This window comes from Perca flavescens, chromosome 21 (genome assembly GCF_004354835.1).
Source record: "Perca flavescens isolate YP-PL-M2 chromosome 21, PFLA_1.0, whole genome shotgun sequence".
Lineage (NCBI taxonomy): Eukaryota > Metazoa > Chordata > Actinopteri > Perciformes > Percidae > Perca > Perca flavescens.
In genome coordinates this window covers 25,291,151-25,309,037 of record NC_041351.1, presented here as the reverse complement: position 1 = coordinate 25,309,037, position 17,887 = coordinate 25,291,151, and the positions used below count along the sequence as shown (strand labels likewise).

General features: G+C 39.7%; 1 protein-coding gene across 3 annotated transcripts in view; it reads left to right on the top strand.

Annotated features, from left to right (window-relative positions):
• The window catches only part of fasn (fatty acid synthase), a 106,285-nt gene extending 102,721 nt beyond the window's left edge, over positions 1-3,564 (top strand). For all 3 annotated transcript variants that reach the window (XM_028567291.1, XM_028567294.1, XM_028567293.1), the window contains one exon: positions 1,081-3,564. In XM_028567291.1, the coding sequence (XP_028423092.1) occupies positions 1,081-1,218 (138 nt within the window). In that variant the 3' untranslated portion in view covers positions 1,219-3,564. The remainder of the gene's footprint in view (positions 1-1,080) is intronic.
• Positions 3,565-17,887: the final 14,323 nt, after the last annotated feature.

Below are 17,887 nucleotides of genomic sequence, written 5' to 3'. Positions count from 1 at the left end.
ACTAAATCCCAACCATCTATTAAGTTCTGAAATAAACTATAAAAAACAAATCAGCCATGTAGGAGTAGTAGACATAGATTATAAAATTCAGTCTAATCAAATGCTCCTTATAACTTGGCTCCCAAGCTCATACATTATAGTTTCGACCAGCTATTACGCTCTGAAATAGACTGTGTGGGAAACAAACCATGCAAGAGTAGTAAATATAGATATTGATAAGTGTTTATTATGTTCTTACAGTCCAATCAAATATTTCTCCCCAGCTTGACTCACAAACTCACCCACCACGTTCCAACCAGCGACCAGTTTCTGGAATAGGCTGTGTAAATTGAGCAGTCTGCATCTGTCATGTTTTCAGTCTCATCAAACATTCCTTTAAAGTCAGGTCGCCAAACTTACATGCAATGTCCTCTGTTAAGCTTGCACAGTGTTCCAAATACGCCAATCCACAGTTGTCGGGTCCGCCCGCTCAGCTTCCCGCCTCGGAAAAGGTCCCCATGCCATCCTCCGGGCCCAATGACCGCTCCTGGTTCTGTTGCGAAGCGCCCACCAGTCCTTCATATCCAAATCCCGACTGAGCCTGTCCGCTTCCTCAGGTGCAGTGAATGTGAGCGTTCTACCTCCGTGGTTTACTCAGAGTTGCCGGATAAATAAGAAAGTTTGGGACCTTTTAGCATGCAGCTTGCGCTACAAAGTCCAAGTCTCACATTAGCACCAGTTCGTCCCATGAGAGCCGAGGCTTTATCTGTGTCACTCTGGAGAAGTCTGGAAATCAGTAGTGTGCGATACTGCAAAATTTGGTTCCGCTCCGATACCAAGTAAATACAGGGCCAGTATCGCTGATACCAATACGATACCGATACTTTTTAATAATTAAGGTGGATTTATCATCAAATTGCTAAATCTGAATAAATCTTCATGACCTTTTAAGTGTTTTTGTGATTTTTCTTTGGATTATCAATAAGTTAAAACCGAGGACATAGTTTTCATATGCCATAGGGCAACCCTCATAAAATCTTTGAATCTCTGTCTACTTACATGTTCAAGTTCAATCTGTCTGACTGGCGTGTCTTTCTTCAGGTATGTGATGGCAAGGTGTCAGTTCACATCATCGAGGGAGACCACCGCACTTTCCTGGAAGGAGAGGGAGTAGAGGCCATCAGCAGCATCATCCATAGCTCACTGGCTGAGCCACGAGTTACAGCAAGGGAGGGCTAGACATGCCCAACCCAAACGACACCCTCCACCTTCACACTAATTCCACAACATTCCCAAAATGGGTCTCTTTCTCCAATTAGTTCAAGTTTAACTTTGTTATATCCAGTGAGAATAATACCCAGCATGTTTACGTTCTGTGCCATTTTGCTCCTAAAATCCTAAATGCACCTTACTACTCCTTTTCAAATCGTATTGGTCAATTCAAGCAATGGACACTCTTCCTAACCTATCAGAGCTCTTAGCTGGTATCTTCTTATTTGGTAAAAAAAAAATGTGCTTTCAGATTTTCTAAGTTATGTCTCACAATGTACCATGTTTCTTTCAGCCTTTTAATTCAGTAAGGATAGCCATTTTAAGCAATTTCGTTAATCAATAGTCAGCTTTATGGTGGTCGTTGACTAATCATTATTCATTCTTAGTATTTACGTGGGCTATGTTCATAACACAATCAAAGAAAATTAGGTTTTAAGAAAGTGTATTAATAAATATAAGTAAAATCTCTATATTACACAAAACAAAATATTTCATCACTTAAAACTTGTGCATGCTCCCGCTCCATCTGTCAACAACACTCGTAAATTCTTACTGGTTTTATTTAGGAAATTAGCCAATTGTATCCACTGCAATGAAGTCTGGTGAGTTGTGAGCACAGTCTGTGCAGCTAGTCCAGCTACTAAACCATCTGCTCAGGTATAACCAGTATCCCAGGGAAGTAAGAATACTGTTGAGCCAACTTTGCCAGCCCAGGAAGTCTTTGATTTGGATAAATGGGTTTTACATCCAGAGGAGTAGTAACATTAGCATTGTAGCTGCAGCTGTGCTCTCTGTTTTAGTTGACTGGATAGCTAGCTGACCTTAAGACTGTCAGGTAACATTGACTCAGTTTGGCTCTGGAGACTGAGCACACAAAGGCAAGCTTAACTCAATCTGTTCAAACTGAAAATATTAAATAGTAAAGGTACTTTATTTGTCACATACACGTACATGTCGCGAAATTCATTCTCTGCATTTAACCCATCCCTCAAGGGAGCAGTGAAAGTGAAAAAAGAGCATCACCAAGTGGGTACAATACAATAAAACCGGTATAGTTTAGATAGAATATGCTCAAGAAAGTCCAGTTTAAACAATAGAGACATGGCTCATGTATAGTTTCTCTCTCACTGTATCACAAACCTGTTAAACTGTCATGGTAAAATTACTTCTGACATGTTGCAAAACTTGACCAGATATTATTAGTATTAGATTTTTTTCTTCTATTTTATTTGTTTATTTTGTTAAAAAATAATTTTGTTTACTTATTTTTGTTTTTGTTGTTGTTCCATCATGTTTTGCCTTGAAGCAAAGCAGAAACTCTGTTGTTCTGAGCCACCCAAAAACCAAAACTCACTGAAATTACGGAAAGCTAAACAAATTATTGTGATTAATGTAGTGCAGACAGCTAATATTTTATAATTAAGAGTAATTTAACTGAATGACTTCTATAGACCATCTTATAAAACCGTTTTGACAGATCAGATACTTTCAAATTCAGTCTATTCACAAGTTTTTTTTTTATTTCAGTGTAAAGAATTATCGATACCCAAAAAATACCCTTATGCACTGATACTAATTAAATATAATTATGAATGTTTGTAACCAACAGTTCATTTTTTTTATCCTGCAGTACTTCAAATACAATTTGTAGAAACCAAGATGTTGCATTTACCAGACAAATTCAAAAGAAACTGTTCTTGAAATAATCAATCAATCTGATTAAATGAAAGGGTCAATCCAGGTCAATTTTTCCCAGCTGAAAAAACTTTATTCAACATTATTGAGTTTATTGGTTCCTCTGCAACAAATGATTGACTTCTGTGTGACAAGGTGTTGTTCTGACAGCGAAAACAGTTACAGTTTTTGATAGAACCATAGTGATGCACTGAAAAGGTTTGATATGTTACTAAATGTTGCATCCTTTCCCAAATCAGCATTTGGTTGTGAATAACTACTAAGTATACTACTATTCTATATGGACAAAACTGACCTGAACAGGATTTTTGCTGAAAGGCTCTATCCTCTCACAGCTGTCTCTGGCTCCTATGACCCTCCTTAATTTCATGACCAAGCAGGCAAGCAGTCCAGTCCCACTATAGCAGTAACATATAACCGCCAACCTGATCTCTGAGACCTCTAATCTGGTCTATGAAGGGTCTGGTGACTTCAGGCAAATGTGATTGATTGCAGTGAAATGGAATGACAGTACATGCTCATCTCTTATATTGTAATAATAGAAATACATGTTATTTCTATGATTGTAATATTTCCAGTATGTATTGTTATGATTAATAAAGGCCTGTCACTTCATAACTTTTGTGTTTTTCCATTAATTTAAGATGTAAAAGATAGAAATACCCATGATGTATGAATGTCTTGCTTTCTGTTTGGGAAATCTACAAGCCTTAGTTTTCACAGTATACATACTTTTGTATACTGTGAAAACAGCTTAGTAAGCAGGGCTTAAAGTATTCCGGCACCATTCCGGATCTCCGGCATGCGGGCGTGATGAAAAAAATAAAATAAAATTGGGAGCTTTCATGCAGTTTATTATTTTCGAGTCAATTGATTTCACCTACATCATATGAGAGGAACGCAGCTCTAACTGACGCAGGGCTAAAAGTACTCGGGCCTGGTGCCCGATTTCTGGCGTATGACAAAGTAAATAAATTAAAAAGTCCATATGGGATTTGTTTTTAATGTGCTGGATTTAGCCAATCATCGAACTTCCACCTACCTATGAAACAAGTTCTAGCCAATCAGATGCAAAGTAGAGCGGGTCTTTGCCGAATAGCGAGAGTGCGGAGTGGTCTCCGTGGTAACGCGGCTAAAAACAATGGAGGCAAAGTTTATCAAACTTGGAGCATGTAGATACAGCTCTAGTTGAGAAAGGAGTTAAAAACATGGCCTGGGCATGCATAGAGGACAAGAGGAAAAGGGTGGAGACTGGAAGCCGTTATTAGCACTTGGTGTCTCAAATTGAGGGAGCCGGGTGCTTGCTTCTGCAGCGCATGTTCAAGGAAGATACTTTATGGCAGCAGCGGTAAGAAGGAGCTTGCTAGTCATTAGATGTGTTGAATATAAAAAAGGTAAAAAATCATGCTTATGTTTTGAAAACAATGTACTTTTGGTTTTATGTAGCCTGCAGCTAAATCTAATCAAATAACAATACTGATTAGCATTTGTCTGGCTCACACCATCTTTAGCTTCTAAAGAATCATCAGGTCATGACCTTAACCTTATGCTAAATGACAGATATGATCATATCTGTCATTTAGCATTGGAGGAGACTCATTGTCCCCTCAGGAAAGGTAACTGTTGTCTCTGCTTTTTGGGGAGCCATCCTCTGTTGGGCCAGACTTGATTAGAACAAAGGAAGTGCATATCTCTGTAAAGTTGAATAGAATCACTACCATGATAAACAACCTTGATCTGGGAACTGGAGTAAACCTGAAATCAGAGGTGTGTCTTTAACCTGGGACAGTTTCCATTTAAGGAAACACCCACAATTCCAAAGGAATATAATTCTGATCCTGAGAAAGATTCAGGACTGCGGATCTGTGACCCGACAAGGGAAGCAGGTTCTGCAGTCCACTGTTTACCGTGTATTGGTTTGTCATGTCACAAAACTGCAGAACTGTGATCCTCACAAGGGGAAGCATGTCTTGCAGTCCACTGCTGGCAGTGTTTCATGTTTTATGTTTGATTGTTTTTGTCATGTCATTTTCATCGTGTTGTTCATTAAACCATTTGCTTAACTTTCAATTTGACCCAGGCCTCTCCTTCCTCCTCAGAAATCAAACGAACACGTCTTTTAGAATTTCTTAACAGATGCTAGTCACAAAGCTTCGGTCCGTGCACTCTGTCATACGAGTACGTTACCGGCAACGACGGCTACTGCTACCGCTGCGCCTTCACTGACCGACTGTGTTTGTGATACAAACAATACGTGTGTGCACGTTCATAGTGGAACACGATTAGTCATTAACATGGCCACTGTCTAAAAGTTATCTGAAGCCCAAACTGCCTTGACAAAGGAGTTTGGGTTTGGAATCAGCATGGCAGGTATTTAAACATAACGGTCTTGTCCCAGAGTTTAAACGTCTAGCTATATGAAACGTTTTTAATAAATGTACATGACAACCAATATCAACATGGACAACATCATGAATGTACTAATTCACTTTTTTGATGATGACCTGGCCAAAGTAACAACACATCTAGAAAGTTTAGTTTTCACAATGATTCATTGTAGAATTATGATATTATATTATACATATATTATATATGTAAATCTACATTGACTCTCTATTACAGTTTTTTTCGATTGCTAAACAACAGTGGGCATAACTGGAGTCACATGTGCAAAACGCTAACTATAGTCTGCACAGACTGTAGTTTACGCCCCAACATTTACATAGGCTACACAACTGACCTGAGATTAGGTAGTCTTCTGAATCTAGGTCGCGCAGATCTCTGCTATTCCATTACAAAATTCACTTCTGAAACTTTTTTATGCGAGAAATCAACTATGTAAAAAATATGGGCCGTTTTATGAAAATTGATGGCTAATTGCAAATTTTGTCCAACTGTGACTTTGAATTAGAGTGGGAGAATGTCGCCCAGGGGGGTGATGACACAGCTGTTGAGGATGAGATCCACATATATCTCAACCTTAAGCCTAGCAAGGACAAGGACGATCGAGATTTGCTGGGTTGGTGGAGTCAACACGCAAAGACCATTCCTTTGTTATGGAACGCCAAAAAGCTCACATTACGTCACTTTCCTACCTGTTTTGAACGGTCAGGACGTCGTCTTTTACGTCGTCTAATGACAAAACGCCGTAAAAAACGCCGTGGAATGCTCATCTAACGCCGCTTTTTACGTGGCTCAGTACGCGTTATTAATCCAACCCAGCACAAGTATGAACAAAGCTTGGTGGATTTGGGAGAGATTTTTTTTGTACAGTTTATTTTTCTATTAGTTTGGCAATCGGTAAACTAAAATTGTAGGCAGATAAACTGTATTGTGTTATCTTTGAATAGGTTATCATTTGTGAAAGGTTTGCTGCAGATATAATTATATAAAGGGGACTGATATTGTCCTAACTCGCTCTTGGTAAAATAAGTGCACCAACCTCCAATAATTAAAACCACGGACTTTCACCTAGCAAAATGAATGAGCTAGTTTTGATTGATATCCCTGTATTGTAGCTACATATTAAGTAAATAACGTCTGTGTTTCCCCCTACTTTTATTAATAGAACCAATACAACCATCCAGTTGATTTGAAGAGCCACAATCCAAACATAATGCAAGATATCCACTAGGGGGCACTCACACTATAGAAATTTGTTTTTAACAGGCTTTAAAGACTTGAAGTGTATACATCCATACCAACTATTGATGTAACAAGTCCACCAACATGCTTAGGCCTACTTCCTACATTATTAGGTAAAAGGAGATAACAGTACAAGTAAGTGGCCTAATGATAATAACGTAAATAGGGAAATTGTAGGCTTTCAACTGGGAGTAGCCTATATTGGTGTGTGCAACTGACTGTTCAGCAAATGCACAACTTGTGTGTAAGCTTTCATTCAGCAGGTCTTGGTTTGGATGAAGCAGCACAGACGATTGGACCACTGGAGGCAGAACAGCAAGTCTGTTCCTACACGATGCACCTTGAAACCTGGTCTGGTAGAACTTCTCCACAAAGAGCAAATCTGATTAGGTTTTCAGCCACCTTCATGACATTGTGGATGGACTTCCTGGCCTGTGGAAAGGCATAGCCCTACCACAGCTAGGTTTTCAGCTACTTTCTACACATAAGAAAGAAGTCCAGATGTTATCTTTTTAGATTTAGCTAGAAACCAAAGATTAGGTGATTTTATAAGAATGTTTAATGCAAATGGGGATGCTTTTGTGATTTAATCCTAAAGCATATTAAAGTAATAAACTACATCTGAGTTGTTGTTCCTCCTTTCATTAGCCTAATCAAACCTCTACGTGGCACTCACTTAAATAAGTAGGCATACATAGTTTATTTTAGCTACAAAAGTTAGATAAATAGCATCAGAATATAAATCACGACACACTTCAATTTGTTTATCATGCTAGTTAAAATAAATAAGATTTCAAATCAGATATTCAGATATTTTATTGGTGTAAACAATCCAATGCCTACTGCCCATTAAATGAACACTTTTTGTTCTACCTCACATCTTCCCAAAACCAAGAGACCCTTTCAGGGCAAGGAACATAAGTCTTCTGAACTCCTCTTCTTCTGTAACCCCTCTCGGGAGGAAAAGGCAAAGGCTACATGTTGATGAATAAGGAATGCGGCAGCTCCCATACTCCTGATTATAGAAGTCAAGCTGGCATTTCTGCAGGAACCCAAGAGGGGGGATAGAATCGGCCCCTGTCAAACACCAGCAACTCCTCGAAGGAAATATCCATCTCCTCTTCTGCTGAGACACAGTAAAATCAAATGGCTGTTAAAAAGGAACTAATTATAGTTGTATGCAAGAACTTCAGAACGTAAATTTAGTATTCAGGGGTGTCCAAGGTGTGTGTGTGTGTGTGTGTGGGATCCATACATAGCAATTTTTGAGAGCCATTTATCTATCAAGATCCTAATTCTTCCAATGGTAGCAAAAACAAAAACAGTCATAGCATCAAAAATATTCAGTTGTACTTCTTACAAACAGCTAGTGTCACACACCTTGAATGGACATCAGGCAGCACTCCCACTGGAAGACCGTCTCCTCCTCCGGTTCTCTGTGGTTGCTGGCCTGTGGAAGATAGTAATGCAAGTTATAAAAATAAGTAATGTGTTATTCTTTTAAAACCTACATTTTCAAGCTTCATCTTCAACTCCTCTTCCTGGAAAATATCCAGGTCAAAGGAGGTCATCTCAGGCTTCTGGCTACACATGAGCAGAAATAAGTCTGGGTTCATGCATCGGACACCTGGTCCATTGTGCATAATGGACCAGGCCACCAGCTTTCCCGCAGTGTAAAACTTGTTTTGTGCCAACGCCCGCTGGTCATAGCTGAAAAGCAGCCGCCCTGGTCTTCCTTGGAAAATGCCCATCTTTTCCTGCAATTCAATCATGAGGAGTCTGTAAAAAAAAAAGAGACAAAACATCTTATATATGGTCTTTAAAATAATGGCACATCTGAAAAGGTACCACTGTTCCCATGACCTTTTAAGCAGGATGCATACAATTTTGAATTAACCTGAAATACTCTCTCCTTGGACCTCCATAGTCCTCTGCCATCTCCCCAACGAACTCGATATATGGCAGTTTATGCCAGGCAAAATAGCTCCTGCTTAGAGCAACACATGCACTCTGAAGAATGTTTTTGCGCCTGGCAATGACTGTGATACTGCGACTGAGGTCTAGATGGTCATTTTGAAAGTCTTTCAAAATGTCAGCCAGACATTTGACATCCTGAGAACACAGAAAACAAAACAATGACCACACATGTATAATCAGGCCATATAGAGTATACACATTTCTAAAAAATAAATCCTATATTTGCATACATTGGGGCTGTTGCACCTGACTGGAGACTGGAGAACAGAGAGGATTTCAACTTCTGATTCAGAGGAGTCCATGTAGAAGTCTTCCCTATGTCACACAGATGATACAATATGATGATTAGGAAAGGCAGTTCAAATATTGGGGTCAGCCAACAGCACACAAACTGTTTTCAGTAAATTCACATTCAAAGCTTATCCTGAAAAAGAAAAAAAAAAAAAAAAAAAAGAAAGTGGCCATGAATATTTCAACAAACCAATAGCCAAACAAACCTCATATCCTCAGGATTATGGCTACCAGTGGCGACTGCAGAATGGACTAGCGGTCCTGTGGCCTGGGTGAAAGTGGCAGCTGGAGCCTGGACTGGCGGTCCTGTGGACTGGGTGACAGTAGCAGCTGGAGCCTGGACTGGCGGTCCTGTGGACTGGGTGACAGTAGCAGCTGGAGCCTGGACCAGCCAGATGAAAGTGGTCAGTTAGCAAGACTTCAAACGTGTATTGAGGATATAAAATCCTGGATGACCCACAATTTCCTGATGTTAAACTCAGACAAAGGGAAGTTATTGTGATAGGACCAACGCACCGCCGAACTTCGTTTTCGAAAGATATAGTTACTCTGGATGGTATTACCTTGGCCTCTAGCACTGCTGTCAGAAATCTAGGAGTTATTTTTGATCAGGATATATCCTTCAACGCCCACTTAAAACAAACCTCAAGAATAGCCTTTTTCCATCTTCGTAACATTGCCAAAATTAGGAATATCCTGTCTCAAAACGATGCTGAAAAACTAGTCCATGCATTCGTTACTTCTAGACTAGATTACTGCAATTCCTTATTATCAGGTTGCCCAAATAAGTCCATTAAGACTCTCCAACTGATCCAGAATTCTGCAGCACGTGTTCTGACGAGAACTAAGAGAAGAGATCATATTTCTCCTGTATTAGCTTCTCTGCATTGGCTTCCAGTTAAATATAGGATCGAATTTAAAATCCTCCTCCTGACTTACAAAGCTCTAAATGGTCAAGCACCATCATACTTAGAAGAGCTCATAGTACCTTATTGTCCCACTAGAGCACTGCGCTCCCAGAATGCGGGGCTACTTATGGTTCCTAGAGTCTCTGGAAGTAGACTGGGGGCCAGGGCCTTCAGCTATCAGGCCCCAGTATTGTGGAACCAGCTCCCAGTCGGGGTTCGAGGAGCAGACACCGTCACCATATTTAAGAGTAAACTGAAAACTCTTCTCTTTGATAAAGCTTATAGTTAAGGAGTGAGGAGTTGCAGCGTCCACCTAACCCGGCCCACTGCTTCTCCTCGTAGTCATCAGTTTCATATACTGTACAATTAATAATCTAGCGAGAGTAGAGGGAGGCAGGCCAGTACAGCCCGATCCGGTTGGGGAGAGTTCTAGCCCGACCAGGCACCTCTCTTTAACCTGCCTCTCTTAAGTTATGCTATTACAATTCTAGACTGCCGGGGAGGCTGTTCCTCCCTAAGACACACTGAGCTGCTCTCTCATCTCTACTTGTTACTTTTGTATGCATCCTGTCCCAGAAATGCTTGTTACTAATCTAGCTCTGGAGAGTTTACTCCCCGGAGTCCTTATGTTTCTTCTTCGCAGAGCTATGCTCTGCGATTCTCTGCATTTCCCGGCCGCATCCTGCTGCGTCCTGCTGCATCCGCAGCATCCACCCGTGCTCTGCAGCGCCACGTCACATCCCGCAACGCCCTGCTGTGATGTTCATATGCACAGAGTAGTCAGGATCCGGTATAGGAGACTGCACTACTCAGTATGACACGATGTGCCCTGCTATGACATGAACTTCCACGATAACCTTCGAAGTCACTGTGACTTCTAATGTGACTGTTATCACCACTGTTCATCACGCCCCCAACCGGCCCGTCAGACACCGCCTACCAAGAGTCTGGGTCTGTCGAGGTTTCTTCCTTACCACTTGTCGCAATAGCCACTGCTAATGCTTGCTCTTGAGGGAATTACTGTAATTGTTGGGGTTTTGGAATTTATAGAGTGTGGTCTAGACCTACTCTATCTGTAAAGTGTCTCGAGATAACTTTTGTTATGATTTGATACTATAAATAAAATTGAATTGAATTGAATTGAATTGGACTGGCGGTCCTGTGGACTGGGTGACAGTAGCAGCTGGAGCCTGGACTGGCGGTCCTGTGGCCTGGGTGAAAGTGGCAGCTGGAGCCTGGACTGCCGGTCCTGTGGACTGGGTGACAGTAGCAGCTGGAGCCTGGACTTAAGGTGGAATATTTTCTCGCTCTAGATGACTATGTACAGAATCTGCTCTTAAATGATTCACAATTACATAAATATAACTGTGAGATCCACCTGATCCGAAATTATTTTCGCTTAAATATGTAAATGCAGTCAACCCTTAAGTATGGTACTGAAAATCTTCACACACATATTTGCCTACCTGTGGCCGAATGTACAGGTTTGACCGGCGCAAGGCATTATTCCGATGTATTTCACTGGGGCACATAGTGTTCAAGTTCAGAGGAATGACCAGTCTTTGGCCACTGACTCTGCATAACTGAAAACTTTGCTGAGCATGCAAATCAGGAAAAGTGTCCCTCAGGACTTGAAGGAATTCATCTTGCTCTAAATCCAGGGGTACAACGACCCGGTGAGGTTCAGTGGCATCTGACAAAGCATCAAACAAAAGCATTACCTTTGTCAATAGCCCATTCATTGCAAGCTGCTAAATGCATTTCAGTAATAGCTGCATGTTGTTGCTTTGTACCTAGTGACACGTGCAAAGACAATTAAGTGGAATATCAAATGAGTTCAGTGATGTGGGAATAACTTATTCAACTAACACATACAGTGGGTAGATAAAGTGAAGAACACATGCATAAAAGGGTAAGCTGAAAAAATTGAGACCAAAATGTCATGGTAACAGCAGGATAGACTTACCCATACGTGAAGTGATCCTCTGAATGGAATTCTTCAAAAGGGATACTTTAAAAGTAATTTGTCGCCTTGCTCTGCACCTTTGTCGACGACGTAGGGGTCCACTGCTCTCAGAATTTCGAAACATCTGTAATCTGCAATTCATTGCATTACTTAATTTGGTTTCTTTGAAATAGTTATTTACATTGAAAACATTTTTATCCAATTTTAAAATGTAACATCAAATGTTGAAACATTTTCACACAAACTAGTATAAACTAGTTTGGGTTAAAACAGTTTCAAGCACAGGCCAGGAAGTCCATCCACAATGTCATGAAGGTGGCTGAAAACCTAATCAGATTTGCTCTTTGTGGAGAAGTTCTACCAGACCAGGTTTCAAGGTGCATCGTGTAGGAACAAACTTGCTATTCTGCCTCCAGTGGTCCAATCATCTGTGCTGCTTCATCCAAACCAAGACCTGCTAAATGAAAGCTTACACACAAGTTGTGCATTTGCTGAACAGTCTGTTGCACACACCAATATAGGCTACTCCCAGTTGAAAGCCTACAATTTCACAATTTACGTTATTATCATTAGGCCACTTACTTGTACTGTTATCTCCTTTTACCTAATAATGTAGGAAGTAGGCCTAAGCATGTTGGTGGACTTGTTACATCAATAGTTGGTATGGATGTATACACTTCAAGTCTTTAAAGCCTGTTAAAAACAAATTTCTATAGTGTGAGTGCCCCCTAGTGGATATCTTGCATTATGTTTGGATTGTGGCTCTTCAGATCAACTGGATGGTTGTATTGGTTCTATTAATAAAAGTAGGGGGAAACACAGACGTTATTTACTTAATATGTAGCTACAATACAGGGATATCAATCAAAACTAGCTCATTCATTTTGCTAGGTGAAAGTCCGTGGTTTTAATTATTGGAGGTTGGTGCACTTATTTTACCAAGAGCAAGTTAGGACAATATCAGTCCCCTTTATATAATTATATCTGCAGCAAACCTTTCACAAATGATAACCTATTCAAAGATAACACAATACAGTTTATCTGCCTACAATTTTAGTTTACCGATTGCCAAACTAATAGAAAAATAAACTGTACAAAAAAAATCTCTCCCAAATCCACCAAGCTTTGTTCATACTTGTGCTGGGTTGGATTAATGTGATCTGTTGTTGTTCTTTACTGATTACTGAGGTAGGAAAATGACGTAATGTGAGCTTTTTGGCGTTCCATACTTTGTTGTCAAGACTCGCCCGTCATGTGTTGAGCATACCTGCAAGCAGCAGCAGCAGCAAACACGTTTTCAGCACAGCAGGGAGGATGCTGGAGGAGAGGACATCTCTGAAGCCTTCAACAGTGGATGCTGTTCTTTTTCTTCACAGCACTCATGAATAAACTGAATGATGACCACTGTATGTAGCAGCTGTATGTATCTACACACACAGTTCAACTGATTTTTATTTATTTTATTAATTTTATTTAACATTAGCCAGTTGGCGAAGAGTTATTTTTTGTATATATATATATATATGTATATATTTTGTTTTGAACATTGTTCTTCAGTTCAGTTATTGAAAAGCAAAGAAAGGTAGGCCGTTTATTTACTTATTTTTGCGGTTTGATCCCGTAGGACTATATTCTCCCTTCATGTTTATGCTTCTGTGTAATGGACAGTTTGTCCAATATTTTTGGGCATGATGTTTCAGGCCCATAATAAAAGTTTACCTCTTAGTAGCGTGTGACGAGCTTAGAGGTGTTGTTGGTCTCGGGTCGTGTCAGGTTCAGGCTGAAAAAATTGCAGGCGTTGTCGAGCTGGGACTATGGAACGCCAACGAGGTCAAAAATACGTGAATTCTAACACGTCAACACGTTGTTAACACGTTGTCAACACGTTTTCAACACGTTGTCAACGCGTTAACAACGCGTTGACAACACGTCATCAACGCGACAACCTTTTCACGCGTTGTTGATGTGTTTATGACGTGTTAACGACGCGTGAACGACGCGTTAACGACGCGTTAATTTCACGTGATTTTGAGCCCTTTGGCCACTTTGACCAGTTTGAACGTGTGAGAGTCATAAGTTCCCAGTGGCTCCTGAGCAGTTGGGTTAAACCATTTCTGTAAGCCTGGGTGGGTTTCCACACACTATTTAACATGATAAGGAACCTCTTATTTCTTTGAGATTTTCTTCCTTTACTGTGCTTATAAAAATAAAACATTTGGGTTGCAGTTTTATAACTTTATTAGTTATTACTAACATTAGTTATTAAATTATAAATTATTTTTATCAGGATAAAATTGCCTCATTTTGCTCCACTATAGTGGGCATTCTAGCTTTAACACCATCAAACTTTAATTTAATATCATTAAAACCATTAACATCTTTTTAGGGAAATAGTTACTGCAATGGTACTCACTCAATACTATAATGAATATCTGTATTTGTAAAACATGAACTTTACTCTTTGAGCATTTTAATTTAATATATGACCAGCAGGGGGCATACTCTTAGTCCTGATGAAATAGTAAAATACAGGTTGATAAGAATGCCCAGATTTAATCTCGGTGCTTGGGGTGGGAAGCCCTGTTAACATAATTTTATATTCCTCTTTTGACTATATATATATATATATATATATATATATATATATATATATATATATGGTTTATACACATTTACCCTTTTATAACAAGAAAGCACATGGTGAATACTGCTGAAGCTGCACAATGCTTAACAAGCTACTTTATTAACGAAAATATTTTTATTTGTATCTGGCTCTACATCAAAACACCCAGACCATCAAGACCATCATGAGAAAGGTGTTTTTATTTCGTACCATTACAATTTTTCTAAATCCCAATCACTCATCAACTTTACAATCTAATCAAAAAAAACCATTAGAATGAATAACCAGAGTTCAATCAACAAAAATGCATCATTATACCCTTCATAAACATAACTTTTATTGCAGGGATATAGGTGTTCATGTTGTTAGGTTGAGATTCTGTAAATGCCAAGAGTGAAAGTAACACCGACAGCATTCCCATATGCCATACAGGGCCACGGGATTTTATAACATTCACAACCATAAAAATACTATCACTATCACTCATATTTCTTGCAGCTTCTATGGCTAATACTTCTGTCTTTCGATCATATTCACCACCATAATAACTATTATTATTCATATTTATATCACCTTAATTGCCATTGTTTCTACTATTCATATCACTCTGGTATATTATCTGCCATAAAATTATTATTATTATTATTATTATTATTATTGTAATAACATTCATTCATTGTTTCATTCATTCATTTAAAATATTCAACTGTCTGTGATTTGTTAGTGTGAGTCTTGAGTAGTTGGCAGTGGAATCACATCAGTCCCAGCCTTTTTATATGGTCAGTAAGCCATTTTAAGTCTCTCACATTGCTAAACCAGAATAAAAAACGGTCAGAAATCCAGCCATACAATTAATTCTGGTTGATATTAAGTGTATAATAGACTACTCAGTAAAAATCCAGGTTACTTGTTGGTGAGATCATTGTGGAGCACCTGTAATGCACAGTTGAAAACATACATGTCCCTTATTTTCTGCATGACTATTTCCAGGCCGACATAAATTATGTGTGTGGTTCTAGAAAGAAACATTAATACAAAAAAAATGTGTATCTTCTGTTTACGTAAATGTTATAATGTGTTTTCAACCACGGAGTGTCTATTTACACCCGGGTGAAACTAGCCTTTGCCCCGCGATCTGGCTATTTACACTTGACCCCTCATCGATTCTCAAAGGTCTTTAGAAGGGTATACATTTCATTAAAATGGGTAAATAACACCTGTGTACCAAATTATGTCTGATGAGGGCCTAATCTCTGAACAAAAAGAGGTCTGTTTAGGTTTTAACAACCCCCATTATTAGTGATAATGTTGTGCCTGCTGATTATAGCCCTGTTTAATGGGGCCTGCAGCTAAATTTAATCAAGTAACTACACTAATCAGCATTTGACTGCCTCTCCCAAAACCTAGCTTCTAAAGAATTGATCAGGTCATGTCTGACATTTAGCATATGAAGAAGACTCATTGTCCCCACAGGAAAGGTAACTATTGTTTCTGGTTTTGGGGAGCCAAATGACTCATGACTTTTTGGGATCATTTATTGTGTTATGGACAAAAGCTTTTTGCCCATTGTCTTAAGGACTTTGGAAAACACAGATGACAAAGGAAATTTCTCCTCCATGAGAAATTAATGGACAAATCAAGGACAAACTATCAATAATATGGCTTTTCGCAAGGCAGTGTGTTGGCATGTCAGTAATTTTATTCATAGGTGAAAGCAGCCTCCAGATTTCTGCTGATAAAGCCATTCAGCCTGATGACTACATCTGATCAAGGAGATCAAGGGGTCCAGGTCCAGGTGGAGAGATTCATGCAAGGTGCTGCTGGACACCAGCGCTGCAGTGGAGTGGGAGAGATGCATCACAAGGATCCATGTGACGCACTTCAACTTTAGCCCAGCAGAGTGCCTACAGGAACCCAGTCCGGGTTCAGATGCCGACGGAGAGAACCAGCGGTGCTGACTTCTGCTGACTTCCTGCGTGGTTTCCCGAAAGCGCAAGGAGACTGGATCCCACCCCCTGACCCTGGAGTCCCTGCCGACACACCAAAAAGCTAAGGATGGCTTTTTCCTACAGGATGTAACGCTTGAATGCCAGCACAGTGAGATGGACACCAACGCCAACAAGGGGAGTGAGGAGAATTGGGTCAGCAGTAAATCCACAAGGAGACCCTGGGCTCCCCTCTGATTTCAACGGTTAAAGGGCCAGAATGCTCAGGAGGATAAGAGCATTTTTTACAGCAGCTGCAGCCAAGTTAGGCGCGCAAATGTGACGTCAAGAGTGCGCCATAGCCTGCTAACGTTTTTGGTGACGTTGCCGCCTGTGCTGGGTGCATGAGAATGAACCAGCAGCGATCTGAGATTTTGTCCCAAATTTTCAGATTGGACAAGACTGAACAAAGAACTTTTTTCCCCAGTCTGCATCTTTCACTACAGAATGGAAAATGATGAAGACTGTTTCCTTGTGCTCACTCCATCTGAACTGACAGCATATATTGAAGTGTGTGTATCAGTTTTTTAGCTCCTTTGAGATTAAGATCAAACCTAATGCATTTTTTCCTTGAGCCAGATAAAATATATTTTCTGCCATAGAATAGATTTCAGCCCACCTGATTGCATTACAGATGTGAGACAAGTTATTCCTTGTGCAGTATTTGAAGTGCAGTGTGGAAACTTGAATTTGGTTTTGTTTTCTTTGATTTCTAAGATGTTTTCCTTTCCATTGTCTTTACCTGGTCAACAGCTTTAATATCTTCTGATTTAATTAAGTGTTTCTGTTTTTGTTTCAAATGGAATGCAAGTCACTAATCACTGAGTAAAACCAGCAAAACATATTTTGTTAAGAGAAAATAACCTTCTTGATACAAGATATGGAGTCAGATAAGATGAGGTCAGAGATGAAAAATAATTTCTTGTACAAATCAAACACATTTTGCTAATGTCTACATTTTTGTTCTATGTTTATATAATGACATTGTTTTCATTAACATTCATAGTGTTTTCACACCAAAGGTGTGAAAAATGAGGGATTGTTGAAGTTAAAAAGTTAAAACCCGGCTTATGTTTTGAAAACAATGTTTAATGGGGCCTGCAGCTAAATTTAATCAAGTAACTATGAAGAAGACTCATTGTCCCCACAGGAAAGGTAACTATTGTTTCTGGTTTTGGGGAGCCACTCCCTGCAGGGCCAGACGTGATTAGAACAAAGGAAATGCAAACTCTGTAAACTTGAACAGAATCGGCACTACCATGTGAAACGACCTTTGACTGTGACCTGGGGTAAACCTAAAATCAGAGGTGTGTCTTTAATCAGAGACCCACAATTCCACAGGAATATAATTCGGAAACTGAGGTGATTTCGGCACTTCAATTTGTGACCCCGACAGGGGAAGCACGTTGAAGTCCGCTGTTTACAGCGTATTGTTTGTCATGTCACATGACTGTTCTTCTGTAACTCCGCAAGGAGAAGCATGAGATCAGTCCGCTGTCAGCTGCAGTGTTTTATGTTTTATTACTATTTAATTTAAACTTCATTA